This window comes from Atractosteus spatula, chromosome 6, assembly GCF_055471065.1.
Source record: "Atractosteus spatula isolate fAtrSpa1 chromosome 6, fAtrSpa1.hap1, whole genome shotgun sequence".
In the NCBI taxonomy this organism is placed as follows: domain Eukaryota; kingdom Metazoa; phylum Chordata; class Actinopteri; order Semionotiformes; family Lepisosteidae; genus Atractosteus; species Atractosteus spatula.
In genome coordinates, this window is record NC_142711.1 from 42,780,849 (window position 1) to 42,797,454 (window position 16,606).

General features: G+C 38.7%; 1 protein-coding gene across 3 annotated transcripts in view; it reads left to right on the forward strand.

Annotated features, from left to right (window-relative positions):
• The window catches only part of asap1a (ArfGAP with SH3 domain, ankyrin repeat and PH domain 1a), a 155,409-nt gene that overhangs the window by 93,088 nt on the left and 45,715 nt on the right, over window positions 1–16,606 (forward strand). For all 3 annotated transcript variants that reach the window (XM_088918598.1, XM_088918599.1, XM_088918600.1), the window contains 5 exons: window positions 934–1,063; window positions 3,884–3,969; window positions 9,652–9,727; window positions 10,516–10,602; window positions 14,925–15,025. In XM_088918598.1, the coding sequence (XP_088774724.1) occupies window positions 934–1,063; window positions 3,884–3,969; window positions 9,652–9,727; window positions 10,516–10,602; window positions 14,925–15,025 (480 nt within the window). The remainder of the gene's footprint in view (window positions 1–933; window positions 1,064–3,883; window positions 3,970–9,651; window positions 9,728–10,515; window positions 10,603–14,924; window positions 15,026–16,606) is intronic.

A 16,606-nucleotide genomic window follows, 5' to 3' on the forward strand; every position in this document is an offset into this window, starting at 1 on the left:
TTATTTTTTAAATACAGACGACAAGTGAAAGAAGTAACAAAGTGGGAAAATAGATTAAATACTGTTGGTGGAATCTATAATGACTAGGGGTACTGTATGTCAGTGTCCGCACAGCCCTTTTTTTTATCTGACACATGATCACTTGAAACAAAGAAATCCCATATTGTCAGTACCAATAAATGATAAAGTCTTCATTTAGTATACTGTACATTCTGAAGTCTCTTACCTACCTTGTAAGTAAACTGTTTCATGCTAAATGAAGTGCTAAGGTCTACAGATTTCAATATCATAGTATTACATGGCACTATGGGTGAGGACATCAAAACAAAGTTGATCTCTGTAGCTACTGTATAGACACAGCCCATGTCTGTGTCAAGTTTGTAATGTTTAATTAACAAAATACAGCCTGGATCAGCAAAGAAGCTTCTGGAAAATGTTCAGGACCTTTACCACATTGTCAGAATGGCGGAATATTTTCTCTTTCATTATCAGTGATTATCAGTGCAATAACTACTAGGCAGAAAATGAAGAAAGGGGGATGTTTTTTTTAAATGTAACACATTTTAAAATGTTCTTATTTCATTAAACCATTCTTTATGAATAACAAAATTATGAGCATTCTTCCCCTTAGTGCCTTTGTAGTAAGAGATCAAAAACTCATAAGATTGGGCACAAAATATATAAGCAATAATGTCATTTTTTTAATATAAATGAATGAAAACTAGTGTCACAGTATTGGGAGTAAACACCTTCCTTTAAAATTGCACAAAATATTCTGCTGTAGGCTGCTCTATAATTAAGCAGTGTATAAGAAATATGGTATAAACCCTTTTGCAGAAAATGTAAGATTCTAAATGAAAGTTGACTATTATTGTTATTGTATGCAGAGAAAAACTGTTTCTGCGCTCACTCAAATTCTTTGTTTGAACCTAGTACAAAAATTGAAAAGGAGAAACGGGAGCACGCCAAGCAGCATGGAATGATAAGGACAGAGATCACGGGGGCGGAGATCGCTGAGGAGATGGAGAAAGAGAGGCGTCTCTTTCAGCTGCAGATGTGTGAGGTATGCAGGTGATTTTTTTTTCTTTTAATCTTAATTGCGTTCTGACTGTAGCAATGCAAAATTAGATTACGCTTGGGAGCCCCATGTGTATTACCTGAAGGTCTAATATAAAATAGACAGCAGTGCTCAGATTTTAGATTTATTAAGCACCGACTGCTTGCAGGAAATATTAAGTTGTGTTATTTCTCACACGTTATGCAGATCAGTTGCAGAACATATAAATATACATGGTTAGGGCCTTCACATTTGTGAGGGTTTGGTGCAGAGAACAGTCCAGGTAGCCAAATTCCCAAGTCCAGCCCATAATGCACTAAAGTATAGAGTCTTTATGGTTAAAAGACACAAGTAACCCTCCCTTCAATGATAATTAAAGTACTAATTCATTGGCTTTAAGTTAATTTAAATATCATTGATCACCTAAAAGGAACAGTCAACACAAACCTAAAGTAATCGGTTAAAATAAGCAACATTAATCTCTCCTCTGCGTCCAGCCTACACGCCCCACTGTAATGAAAAGGGCAATAAAACTGTCAGGAAGTCTGTAAACTCATCTCCAGCCTGTCATTCCCCACGCTGCTGACGGAGATCCAGGAATGTTCATTACAACACAGAAAAAGACCTCACTGAGATGTGAATGCTGGGTAGTGGGGACTTGGGCAGGGGGCAGAGAGAGAGGCTCACTTGCTAGCTAGACCCCCTCTCATGATCTTTGCCTGTTGTGCTGGTAATTTGAAAGATGTGGTTAACATCATCCTGGTTTCACTCCACTCTGCTCTTCCTTCATCTAAGGTGCAGTCGGCCAGACCACATCGCGAATAAGCAATCGTCGAGAATCTACTATGCGATATATAATATTATGTATTATTTACAGTGGCATTTTAAAGTGCTCCGAATGTCTGATACACAGCACCACCATTTAAGATGTGCGCATGAAATCTAAAGAAGCTGGAAGGTAGTAAGATGCAGGCTGATGACACAGCTGTAGAGTGTCAAGGGCAAAAAATTGAAATGACTGGGGAAACTGTTTGTGAGGGCTTGTGGGTACGAAAAGATGAGCAAATGATATACTGTAGTGCGGAGGATGCTTCTTTCTGAACAGTCCCACTGGCAGGGCTGTTTCGAGGTATAAGCGGGAGCTGCTGGGGTTGATGCCCCCGCTGAGCAGCCCCAGGCTCGCAAGAAGGGTTTCAAAGTCACTGTTTCCTTTGAAAGCCTCCAGTCAAAAGAATCTGATCCAACACTGGATTAATGTTCAGGTCACCAGCTGCAAGACTGCTTGACAGTCTGCAGAACTGCTTTTCTCTAAAGAATACAGTAGATGAGTAAAGAAATTCCTTTCTTACTGTGCTTTGTCCAGCAAAACCAAAGTCATTTACTGTAGGAAAATGATTAAGCGGTGATGTGGGAATATTGATCGCAAGCCATTTTGAAGACGAATTTTCCGAGAGGAGGAATAGTAGGAAACACACAAAATCACACACACTATGAATGAGGACAGTGGATTCTCCAGTTAAAACTCAAAACTCAATATCTGGAGTATATAGGCCATCTGTTAAAGCAACAGTATGTATGTGCCTGTGGTGTACTCTTCCACACAAGTTTTTTTTTATCACCAGACGTGTTGTTCTACAATGGAAATTCTGCGAGAAATGGCACAGAATGATTTTTCTGTGTAGTAATGGAACTTGTTGCATTTCAGGATTTGGATCATATTTTCACGCTGTCACACTTAGAATTGGGCTTTCGATTGAAATGTTAGCCATGTTTCATGTGCCCAGAAAGGTTTTTGGAGTTGGCTCTGAGTCTAATCGGAGTATATAAAGAAGACTGACTGTACATGTATAAGAGAATTTTGCTTTCCTTCAAACACCCCATAGAAGAGGTAATACAGTGCATAGTTTGGCTTTTGTGCTTTTGCTTTGTAGTCACCATCTGATGTGTTCTGAAGATATAGACTTCAGGGTAGTTTCTATTTTGGTTTTAATTTTACAAGTGGTTTGTGATTTGTTTGAAGGGTTGTCTTCACACATCCTTCGTTATCATGCTGAGTGAAGTTCTTTTTTTTCCCCCAGATTCCAGGTGTGTAAATATACATGTCAACAGCAGCTTTGCAGTGACTAAAGCTGAAAAGTAATTTGGTTACTTCTCCTTGTGGATGCCTTGCTGAAAACATACTGTAGTATTAAGGGCGTTCCTTGAGTGACCCAGCTTATAAGGGACTCTCTGCGAGCCGGGTCACTTTGTTTGAGCTCTGTGATCCATGTCAAGGATGTGAGCCTGGGTTACGTCACTAGCTGACTGTGACTAGAATTCGACAGAAGATGTCGATTGGCTGACAAGGGGGTGGTTGAGATTCATGGAGCAGGCTCTCGCCTCCCGGTAACACAGTGATCCATTGACTTACACTGATGTCCGAAAACCCACGCAAACCTGGGGACAACATACAAACTCCACACAGATAGCACCCCAGGTCTGGAATTTAACCCAGGGCCCAGTGCGGCAAGGCAGCAATGATAATCACTGCACCACCATACCACTCTCTTAAGATTTTTTAGATTTCTGAAATTCACATAAAGTAAAGATCTGGTGGAATGATATTAGGAAACAAAGTATATTCGAAATTATGTCTTTGTGTGAATGCTTTTCAGCAGTCAACTATGGTTTTGACTGCTGAAATGGATTTTAAGGGTTCACGCACAGGATCTTGATCACAATAGATTCTCCTGGATGTTCATTTGTACTTTATTTTAAAGTTTGATAAGGCTCTGTTTAACTAATGTTCAGGTAAATTGTGATGTGCTTTTTCTCTTTCTCCAATAGTATCTGATTAAAGTGAATGAAATCAAGACAAAGAAGGGAGTGGATCTTCTACAAAACCTAATCAAGTATTACCATGCACAATGCAAGTAAGTAGGCATGTTTTCCTTGAGCAGTCTATTATTCTCTTTGGTCTGTTCCTTGGTTTCTGTAGGGCCATCCATATTGCACAATATCACCTATATGTGATTGCATGCATTTGGTAGATGTTGATTTAAGTATACCTGAAGGATTTGAATATGCAATTGAACAATTGAACCATTGAACTCAACTCCAGAGATGTGCTGTCCGTGCAGCATGGTTGATGTCTGTATATATTTTTTTTGCTTTTATATATGTCCTTCTTCCCCCCCTTAAAAAATGCAGTACTTTGATTATGTCCTGTGTTTCCCTGTGTAATTTAGATATTTGACTTTCCTAGTCTGGGTTTTTGTGGTTCCCTAGTGTCATTTTCCATGGTTACTTACTGTTCTGTCTAAATGAGCTTATGAAAAGAGTTGTGAAAGCTGAAAATGAGGAAATTGCACAGCGGAGGAAATGAATTTGAGATTGTTAGAGTCTGAGTCCCTTGCAACCTTAAGCCCATATGCAGCTAAAATGAGCTTAAACAGCAGAGGTCATAGCAGGTTTTAGACTTTACAGCATCCTCTTTATGTCACATTTCGTATTGCATTTTGCAGAATACAGTATGTTTAAAGGGACAGTTTACTATTATGTGGTCAAAATACAGAGTATTTGGCAATCAACTTTTTTTGAACGGTTGGATGTTGAGGAAATTGTTCTTATGTTTTGCAATGTCTCTGGTACCCAATTGCTCATCCTTCCAGGCAATTGGCATTTTCAGACCGATTTTTTTTTTTTTACAAAGCAGCAGCGAGGGGAAGTCAGAACATTGAAAAGTGTGAAGTCAGCCCTGGTAGCTCCAGTCAGGCAAGGAGAAAAGAGCAAGCCAGGGCGGGAGTCATTTACAGAGAGCAGTGCCACTAACAACAGGTTCAGTGCAGCATAGCTCTGAATCAGCTGTCATTAAATTACCTGGGAGCTTGCCTGCGTTTTCCAGCTGTCATATCCAATTAATTATGTTTTAATTAGGAACACATGAGTACTGGAGAGACCTGCAGCCCTCACTGTCATATGCTTGGTGAGGCAGAAGTTCTGCGCTGTAGTGTGAGCTTTAACAGTGCTGAGTGATGTGTACTCTTGAGGGGCTTTTACAACTCAGTTTGAACTTTGCAAGGGACTGGGGAACAAATTTGATATGGGCGTTTAACCAAAGAGTGTTTCTCGTTGCATTTCATTATAAGGAAAAAAGCATTAATTGTTCCTAATTTGTGTGGCTGCTACTTTAATCAGACATGTATTATGAGGGTTAAGACTCAATTACCTTGCATTGTTAAGATAATTTACAATCATGCAGGTGTAGTAAGTCAAGTTTATTCATTTACAAAGTGACACAGAGGTTTAGTGCAGTGGAACACACATGTAGATCAGTGTGTGTTGAAATAGGGTAGCAACAATCCAACAGTCAACAGATAGGAGCAGGAGCAGCTCATAGGTTTTCCAGGTGAAGATTGACCAGCTGAGTCCTGATTTCTGCTGGTAGCTGGCTTCACCACATGGGTGATAAAATCACTCATTGTAGATTGCAGTGTGCAGTTTTGGTGTGACTTGTTAATTATGCTGCAGGAGGAGAAGCCTTATAATAAGAATTTCAGTCTGCAAGAGAGGGAACATTCATAATAGATGAAAGCCTTGTTTGCGTTTAATGCTTTCCAAAACGCAAACATAAAACACAGTTCTTTCTATGTGCTTATTTAATGTCTCACTATAGTTTAGGAGTTGATTTGCAAAGATTCATGATTCTGTTTTAACTATTTCTCTGTGCTATTATTTAATATGTAGAGAACAAGCATCTTAGTTTTAATTTCATTATGTCTGTGGTGTCTAATAGCCGGCATTCACTGTAATTCATAGCAGTGTTATCACCTTATAGCCTGATCATGCCAAATATGTGGAGTTAAGCAAGGTTGGGTCTAGTCAGTACTAGGATGGGAGACATCTAAGAACAGCCAGGTTGCTACTGTGAGAGCAGGAGTTGCCAGTATTGTGGGTGGCACGGTGGCACAGTCATTAGCATAGGTGCCTCGCAGTGCTGGGCCCTGAGTTCAGTTTCAGACCGGGGTGACTAGAAGTCTTCAGCTTGGTTTGGAGTGAAATACAAAGTTTATTGCTTAGAAAATGATGCATACCCATTTTGTAATTTCACAAGTCACAATGGGAGACAATAGGAAGGGTCTGATTATTTATACTAGGCTATGTAGATTAAAGTGCTTTGGGATCCTTTGTAATGAAAAGCACTGTACAAGTGCAAGGAATGATAATCATTATTATTACCTCTACTGCTTCACCTGCCCTAATTCAGTCTAAATTAACTAATGTATTCACTTTTTATTCCCAGTTATTTTAAAGATATAAGATAATGAAGTTATTATGTTGGCTGTGCATTCCTAATTAACATCTGAATTATCATAAGTGTAAAAGTTCATTTTAACCTTTTCAAGCTCCAGTCCACCATCTGTTAAAAATACCAGGCTAAATTACCATGGTATTTAATGAGAGGGTGCTGTGCATATTGACAAGGCTAAGTGCCAAACAATTCATGTACTGTACTGTATTTTACAGGAAGGTGCAGTCAAAATGTTGATTTAAACAGTATTTAAGAACGTAGTGAAATGGTCAAAAATTCTGTAACACTTACCTGTAACCCAGACGGGGGCTGACACGTTTAAATTGCATTTCACGGTTTTTCACCTACTCTTTAATTTACATTAGGAGTGATGGGACTATTGAATCGTCAAAATCAGGTCCTAAAATATTTAGCTTTTGTAGCTTATTCTTGAGCTCTTCAAGCTAGTTAACACATGGTTTCTGTAATTATTTATAGTGTAAGGCAGTCAAGGGTGCTTAGAATATAGAGATTAAAGTAACAGCAGGTTCTATTGTAGTGTATTGTAATTGTTTTGTTAATTATTTGATGCCTTTGCAATTGTGAAAACAGGAGAACATCTTGATAATAAATGTTTTTTTTAAATTTAGCTCTGTGCAAAAGCCAACCTCATAAATACACTTAAAAATTCTGTTTTATCTATACTGTATGGCATATATCCATTTTCCTTGAGTCCCAGTTTTGTAGACTAAGCATAAATGCACAGACAGCACATTAAGACATCGCTTTGCCTATTATCCTTAAATGACAGCTTTCAGCTTTCACTACCACACTGCTGTGAAGTAGTAATGGGAGAGAACAAAAAGGTTGAAAATTGCTTCATTTTAGATAAGGGAAGCCCTGTTCTTTAAATAACTGCAATTTGGTGCCTTTGTTAAAACAGAATGTCTTTTTAATTTACTTATCAATAAAACATTAATCCTTGGGCTCAAGATGTATTTAAAATTAACATGGGCCTCGTCAACTTTGATAGTTGCCTTAAATGGCTGGAAAATTGTCTGAAATTGACTCGACGCCGAGCTGCTGAGAATTATGTTGGTCATTACTCTGCCTAATAAGGAACATAGGGAGCTTTTCATTTTTTACAAATATCAGTTTATCTGTCTAACAGGTAGTGCAAATTGATGTTTTGGGGTTGGAGAGAAGTGCTAGACATGGTATGTGAACTGCAAAGGAACAAGTACAAATTGAATATAACTGAGGAGGACTGCAAGGCTGTTTTTGTTGACCTTTCAGTGTGAAATTAACCTCTTCTCCTTCCATAAATGTTGTGGGTTACGTCTCATCTAGACTGCCCAACTGTTCTTAGAGCTGGCTGTTAAATTTCAAATATATAGTAACTGTTTCTCTTTGGGATTCATAGCGTCTCCTCAATAATATTGTTTTGGGTATTTTGTAATTAAGTCTTTTGCTCTTTATTTTTTAAACAAGTTCCTAACTTGTGGTTTTCAGTCGTAACAACTAGTCCTAGTATTTGATGATAATTGTACCCGATAATTACACACATCACTCCAGGATCTTCTGTCACGCCATATCCTTAAACAAATAAGCATGTGTGCTGTCCATGCAGTTACATTACATGGCAAATACTTCTGGATACTGAAAGGTCTTAAATAAAATGCACAGTTTTGATCTAACATGGTGATAAGATTGGTGGAATGGAGGAGTCTTCGAATCTTGGGGAACCAGACTTGAAATTCACACCTCAGCAGTGCATCAGGGAGATGCAGAAAGTTCCAGTTAGAACTTTACAATTGAAGTAGTGTTTATTGAATAGAAACCTAATCCACTTCTTTAAAAATAAGTATGCAGAGACAGTTGTGCTTTCTGGGAACATTACTATACTCTATGTTCTTTTCACTGTAAGATTTTATAGCCCTTAGATGATTGCCTGCTACCTTTGACTTTATTCTGGTTTTCCGGAATATGAACTGTTATCTTGCACAGTGAATAATATGAAGCAATCATGTGGAGTTATAATGTGATGACATATCAGTCTTGCGTATAAAGAATGGCCATTTTTAATATGCTCAGGACATCGTTAAAAAAGATAGGGTTTTGAAAGCAGCTGCATTGCTGGCAAACACTACTTTGACCAGGCAGAACTGTGGCATGAAACCCCTGTCGTCCTGCTGAAGTTACGAAAAGGAACTAGTATTGTTTGTGGCACTAAACACAAGTGAGACAGGAGGAATACCCCCAAGGCTTGTGCCAGTTTGTGTGAGGCATAAAGGGAGTGTGTCGGCCTTTTTTTATTCCTAGGCTACAAAAATGTTCTTGTCCTCTGTCTGGGGACAGCATCTGCAGGGAGGAAGTTTTACTGAATATAAAAGTGCAACCATTTCACCAGTTCGAAATGAACGTAGCCTCTGACTTTATTTTTTTAAAATAACTCTTCATTGAAGAAGACAAAGGGCGGATTCTCAAGTGGAGCTTGAGTCTGTCGCCAGAGGGTTGCGTTTGAAACAGCCCAAGAGGGAGATGAGGGGAGAGGACGTTTGTGTTTGAAGAAAGGCTCTGGAGGAAGAGAGAACATACAATATGAAAGGTTACAGACAAGAGGAGACCTTTCGGCCCACCTCATCCAGCCATTTCTTGCATGAAGCCAAAGTGTTGGCTTCAGTATTGCCTTGAAAGTATCGAGAGAAGCAAAGGCACAGTTCTGCCACAGACAGTCCAGCTGAGAAGCTGCTGAAGTTGTAGAATTAGGTCAATGGAACCCACAGTGAAATTCCTTTCTCTTGTCTTATTTTTAAAAGTAATGTCTGTCTCCTCTCATCGAGCACTTCATAATTTAACAACTGCCGTTCAGAAAGGCTGTAAGGTTGAAGTTACAGACTGGCTTGAGAAACCTGATGAAGGTTTTCAGCCAACTGGTCCATTACAGAAGACATTGAACTCTTAAAAAACTATTAAACCTCTTCTTAATTTTATTGTAAAGGCTGTAGACTGACAGGTTTGTGAGGATTTATATTAGAACAAGGTGCTGTTCAGCACATGACTGCACAAGTGAAATGCTGAAAGCAATCATTTTGGTATTCATACCCCTACAATGTTGTGTGTTTTAAGTGAGCAGGAATGCATTACTTCAAGAAAAGCCCTGTTTTGAGATAAAATGATACTTAGCTTGTCAGTGATGTATCACTTGGAATATGGCATTACATAGTTTTCCCCAGTCATTGAAAAGAAAGTTCCCTCTTCTACAGACATGTAGACATAAATTGATTTAATTGTGGATTTGACTTTTCATTTTTTATCTTTTCAGCTTTTTCCAAGATGGCTTGAAAACTGCAGACAAACTGAAGCAGTACATAGAAAAGCTTGCTGCTGATCTGTACAATGTAAGTGCCAGAAAACAAGAGGCTTTTATCGTGATGCTGTGTAACAGTGGTACTTTTTATTTTTTCTGGGTTACATGAGATATTTTAGGAGATATTTTACAGCCTTTTTTAAAAAAAGGAAAAGTAGGTAAGACATAAATAAATTTGTCAGAGAAGAAAACAGTCTCTATCTGGCTCAATGAGTAAAAGCAGTAAAGGCGAACCATAATGTCAAGACTGAGAGTTTGGGTTTAGTCTGTTAACCAGGCCGTGACGAGGATTCTTCAAGTGATGTCTGACAATTGACTGAACACTGTCAGGACTGGGAAAACTTGTGATTGCTAGGCTGTCCTTAGCTTGTTGCCCTAAAGCAAATACCTGTGATTTACATGGTGCTTGTGGGCTTGCAGTTTTGTTAGTGAAAACTGACCCATTAAATTAACAGTGCTGGTTAGAGCTCTGGACTTGTAACTAGAAGGTTGTGAGTTCAAATCAGTTCAATTATGGGGAGGGGCACTGTTGTTGTACCCTTGAGCAAGGTACTGTACCTTGCTCAGAATGTTCCAGAAAAATGTCCAGCTTTATAAATGGATTTTCTCCAGGTTGTCATTGTAAAAGAAAGTTTGTTCTCAGTTATAAGAGTAAGAGTGTTGGTATTTTAAAGCCTTGAGCTGAACAGTTTTTAGATTTACTGTATTTCTACTGACTCTTTTTTTACACAGACATTAGAATAGCCTCTGGGGACCTGTCCCATACACTAAGTGCTGGCTGAGAATCATTGATATTCTGCAACTGTTTCTGCCATTTAGATAAAGCAAACACAAGATGAAGAAAAGAAGCAGCTGACGGCTCTCCGAGACTTGATTAAGTCCTCTCTGCAGCTGGACCAGAAGGAGGTAGGCCCAGAAATGGGACTGAGCCAATTCAAAACCTGTTCCATCATGTTTAATTTACATGCGCGAAGACACTGCAGTCACAGGAAAAAAACAGTCTGTGAATGAGAAAGGATCAGCCTACTGTGACTAGCTCATCTCTACTGTATTTTCCTTCTGTTTTTTATTTACTTGTGGAGTTTGTGACATGAAAAAGAACAGGGATGACTTGAAATGGGAATGGACCCTTGCATTGATAACTCTGCGTCTGAATGCTTTCCCTGAAAAAAGTCTTAATGGCAAAGCATTTGGAAATGCATGAGGAAGTAGTAAAGTAACATACATTTCATAATATATTTTTATTTTAATTGCAAAGTCTACTGCAAAGTAGACTGCCTGAAATTGGCTTGACAGCCAAGCAATAATAAATACTGCAGGTAAACTTGTTTGGTGCAGTGGAGCAGAACGTTTGCAGTTCTGCCTTCAGAGTTGCCAGTGCTGTACCATGCTGGTAGCCAGTGTGAACTAGGCCTTGCTGGTAACCAGTGTTGTGCCTCACTGACTGCTCAGTGTAATGCCAATTAGACTAAAGCTAGAAATGGCAACATATCTTCGGCAATTTGGTTACTTCCAGTTTAGCACCCTTATCTCCAGACTGCAACATTGATGCACTGATAGTATGTTTTATGTCAGTCGTTATGTTCTACTTACTGTACCTATTCAATATGTGAATATTCAGATACTCAAAATCTACTTATTATCTACAGAATGACTGAGCCTTATTGAGTGGCATGAAGGACAACATAGGATGTCCCACTTTTGTTTTGTTTCACTGTAATATTGTGTCGGTTAACTTGAAGTAATAAAGTAATAATTCATTCCTAAAGCTTGTATCACCCTATTAAGCTGGAGATAAACAGTACATAAACATGGATTATGTCTGAGAGAAAGCGGACTTTTCTGTTATGGTGTTCACTGTAAGAAGACCTTGCTGTCACAGCAGATGATGCATTTTTCTCACAGTGGACCTGGCCACCATCTTAGCTTGGTACAGTACTGCACTGAGGAGAGAGCTTCACTTTGCTCTCAGGCATGTAGTCCTGTCCCTGAATTGTTAAGAAGCCTGAATGAAGAAATTTCAGAACCCATGCATGGTCTTACTGGAAACTCTTTTACAAGTTTTTTTAAAATTCTTCTTAAACAGCTTTCTGAACTGTAATGTCAGTACAGGTACAGTATGTCCTTTTCAGATGTCCTACAGTAGATATTGACTACTCCAATTAAGTAATTTATATAAATCCGATGTAAAGTACTTTAAAGCATTATAAAACCTCCCTGTTACATTTTTAATGGGACAACAACATTTTGTAAAATGTTAATCAATAACGGAATAGGACAACGATAATAAATGTACCCTTGTATGTTAAGTGCTTCCTCACAGCAGTAACTCTTTTAGCAAACTGTGCAAAAAATAAGAAAATGCATAGAGAAAACGTTTGTGTGGAACAAATGCACAAATAACTAAAGTTTTAAATGTAAACATTTGATGGGGCTATCATATTAGAATTTTATTACAAAGTGGAAGCAAACACCACATTGAGTTATTGTTTATTGCTCACTCTTAATTATTTCACAATATGTAATTTATGCTTGAATGCTTATGACATGTAAGAGTTCGTGTGAACATGCTGCTATTTTTCTTTATGTACGGTGTGCAATTTAGAGTTTGAAAAATATAGAGAATGTCATGGCTAAAGAAGTAAAGGTGCACAACAACAGGTTTGGATTTCAGCTGTACCATCTGGTATCCATTCTGGTGGCAGTAGTGGCCAGACACCAATGGGGTTAGGTGGCATACAGTCAGCTGGGGTATCCTTCGTCCACATTGCACAAGTGAAATCAGGGGCTAACCAGTCTTGGGAGGAGTCACTTGGGAGATGGCTCTCTAATCAAGTTACCCCTAAAGTCCAGATGGTCCTCTCCATTGTGCACTGCAGAAGGCGGTTACTGGCCAGAGTGTGTTCAGTTTTTCAAGGTCCTTGCTGGAGGGAAGTGATGAGTCAAGTTAAATAATAACTGGCAATTCCATATTGGTGTAGAAATGAGAGGAAAATAACTGGTAACAATGTTTTTTCGCTGTGGAAATTTGGGGAAATCAGTTCCGGGCCATTTGTTAGGCTGTTTTGTGATTCTGTCTGATGTCTCGTTCTTCAGTTTCATCATCATGTACTCTAAATTGAAAACATTTGAACTACAGAACACAGGTTAAAATTTTGATAGGAATGTTTGTCTATGAAATTAATGCAAATCCAGAAGATACAGTATGGTGGTTTAACTCTTAACACACTAGAAACTGTGAATTTGTGCAGGAAAACCACAAAGTGAAGGAAAAATTATCATAATATGACTGAATCACAACAACCCTTTCTACTGTGCTTGTGAATTGCTTTTCCTGGTGCTGTTCATAATGGTAAAGATTTATTGCATCTTGCTTGTACGTTACTCTGTTGTTACCACACATGTCTTTGTTGTGAAAAAGTGCAGCTTATTTTGAGAGCCATTTTTTCTTTCTCTGTCCTGCACCTTTGTTTTGTTGTTATGCTTTTCTGAGTTTAGTCCAAAACTGCTGGAGGGTTTCATGCTTTGTTTCGACCAGTGGATTCTGGTTCGTGTCGAACTTGGAGCGTACTGCTGAGAACAGGAGAGGTCTCGTGTTATCGTGATATGTGAATGCGTGCTATTCCTTATTGCCTGACTCTCTGAAATCTAACCTGGGGCTTCTTTCACACTGTGCTTCTCTTTCCCTAATGCCTGTCCTGACTGAAGTCCAGGAGAGTAAGTTGTTGTTGCATTTTGCATGTTCTGAGTGTGCTGAGTGCATAGTTCTGTCTCTTCTGTCAGAGTAAAAACTGGAAGCCAAGTGGCTCTTGCACAGAAACAAATGGGAACTGGCAAGTAAGTTATGGGTCTACACTACTTTTGACAAATCAACACAGCTTTTGACACGTGTGCGTTCCACTCGCGTGGCATTTTTTACATAGCGGGTTATGCCCACTGGTTGCTGATCTGATCTGCTGCCTATTATCCAAGTAGCACAAGTACAGTTTTTGTTGTCAACAATATAGCACTTATATTGAGAAAACTGTGGAACCAAGAAACATATTCAATATCTTTCCAACATATACTGTTAAATAATGAAATTTTATTTTATTGTTACTGTACGTATTTTATTAAATGTAATACTCATACAACAATATCGGTAGATGAAATGGCATTCCTGACTGACTATTTTTTTGTGATGTCCTTTTATAAAGGACTGCTGCACTTGCAGCAAGTTTTACCTTGTCCATGTTTGAAATTAAACTTTTCACTGAAAGCACACAGGATCCAGTGAGACTTGATCATTGTTTACTAGGCCCAGGGTCTAATCAGCCAGTCAAGCACTTCAGCCACAGGGTTTCGACAGACAGTTCAAGGAAAACAGTAGCTATTGGGTTAATCTGCACTCTTCCAAGCTACCTATAATTTTCTTGGGGTAGGGGACCATTGGGATGTGATATAAATATATAAATATCTACATTGCATTATATACAGTATCTAATTTATGAGAAAAAATTTACTTGATGCATAAACATGACACAAGGCGTCATGACCTGATTCGCTGCACATGCTGCCAGTGTAAACTGCAGCATTATTGACAACCAAATACCAATAAAAACACGACTACCATAGATCAGACTTTCATTGCTGTACAGTGTCAGAATAACGGAATTTAGTCATCTGGTTTCTTTGGATTTGGATAAATGTCAAAACAAATTAAAACACCGTTTCCATGTCATATTTCTTGTTTCCTGCTGATGTTGACTTTGGTACTGTACATTTCCAAGTCCCTATGTGTTTAAGGATTTGAAAATTGTGGATTGCGTGAGTCTTTTTAGAGCTTGTGGGATTTTAGTTTGTATTGTAGTTTCTTAGTCCATTTCATGACATTGCTTAAACTAAATCTTAATTTAAGAAAAGTTGGACTTTCCAGACCCAAGTGTCCATTGTTTGATTGTAAAAGTTCTTCAGATTACTTGACAAATTGTATAAGGGGGACACAACAGTTCCAACAATTTTGTTCTGTTTGAGCTAAAATGTGCAAAACATTTTACATTGATTTACTTCAGATTAACAAAATAATTACAGAATATTTTGTTGTTTCCTTGAGTGTTTGTAAAACCACTGGTAATGTAAGTGTGAGATGTGTTTAGTGCTGTGAATGTCATGAAGATAAGCGCTCACATTAAGTTTGTTTTTTAAGTGTGAAGTGTTTTTAATATCAACTTTTGTGTTTGTTGTAACAGGACTCTCAAAGCAAACAGGGAGGATACAGTATGCACCAACTTCAGGGCAATAAGGAGTTTGGCAGTGAGAAGAAAGGATATCTTTTAAAAAAAAGTGATGGGTATGTTTGAGTTTTTTGCATTTCCAAATAATCCGCAACACAGAATGAGTTGTGTGAAAATTAAGCAGTTAAGGCATCACTAGTTCCTTATTGATTACTACCAAAACATAGCATTCATATGTCATAAGTGCTGTTTTGTAATTTTAGTGTCCTAACTTGTAGAACACCATGTTAAGTGTAACTGTGTCTCTTGCCTTCCATTTCTCTTAAAGTAGAGGTTTCTTATAAGTAACGTTTGCTGTACTTGGATTTTATTTTGGTTGAAAGTTTGCATTTTTTTTCCCCAAAGTCTATGAGGTTTTAAAAGAGAAGAGAGATCACTTTATTGGCCATATACAGTTTCTTGTATTAGGAATGTCTTTTCGCATACCCCAACTTGCTCTTCATGAGACACACAGTCAGGGAGAGAAGGTGAGGTCAGTGTGCAGGGTCAGCCATTTATACTGCGCTCCTGGAGCAGTTGGGGTTAAGGGCCTTGCTCAGGGGCCCAAGGGAGTAGGATTCCTCTGCCGGCTGCGGGATATGAACTGGCAACCTTCCAGCCACAGGCACAGATCCTAAGCCACAGAGCCACCGCACCACCCCGATATAAATACACTTAAGCTTAGTTGTTAGTTATGAAATAACTTATTTCACTTAGTTGTGAAATAATTTGGGTGACTAAACAATTTGGGAATCCAAACAGAACCCCTTTAGTTTCACTAGTTTGACTCATGATTTAGTTTAATTCTCTAGTTTGACTGCACATGAGAGCATTCTCAATAAGACAGAAACATGAGCAAAAACTTTGTGTAGAACCACTGAAAGCAAGTCAGACTCGCACATTTAGTCTGAACAAGAAATAGGTTTATATAGAATGTGCAAGGTTGCAGGTGTAGGCTAGTTAAAGATGATCTGCAAGATGTCCTATGTAATTCTGGTTACACTTACACAATCCAAAATGAGAGATGTATCAGCTCTGGGCATCTGCTTTTGTGTCTTGGATACATCTCAACTGAAAACATTCAACCATGGTTTATGTAAGCTTCCAAATGAAAGCTAGCCCAACTTGTTCATTAGGTTTCATCCAGCTGTTTCTTGAGGTTTATCAGGCTGTGAGCTTCAGCAACATGGTTGGGCAGTTTGACTGTGGGTTGTCTGGCTAGTAACAAAGTATTACTTTGAGCCATTTAACACTGACAACCTCACATTGCAGGCTGTGGGCTGTTTCCTGCAGTGTGTCGTAATGATCCCGTTGTATTCTAACACTGTGCTGGAACAGTGGTAGCACTGCTGATGTATCCTTGATTTTTAGGAGCTGTGCCACACCTTGCAGTGCCAGAGTATTGTTCCATTGCTGATCCTGGCACTGCATGGCGTTGCCCTGAGAGGCAGTGTCTGTGAGGCCATCACCTCACAAGGACAAACATGTAGTTTAATAGATGGCTCTGCAAAAAGATTTTTTTTTAATACAGCACTTATAAAGTCACAAGGAGATGACAGCATGCAAAAGCAATCAATTACTGCTACTAGAAGCACAAGCAAGCCATCAATATCCTGTTTATTATGAAGGAAATGTGTCCTGGTGCGGGAGAAGAAAAT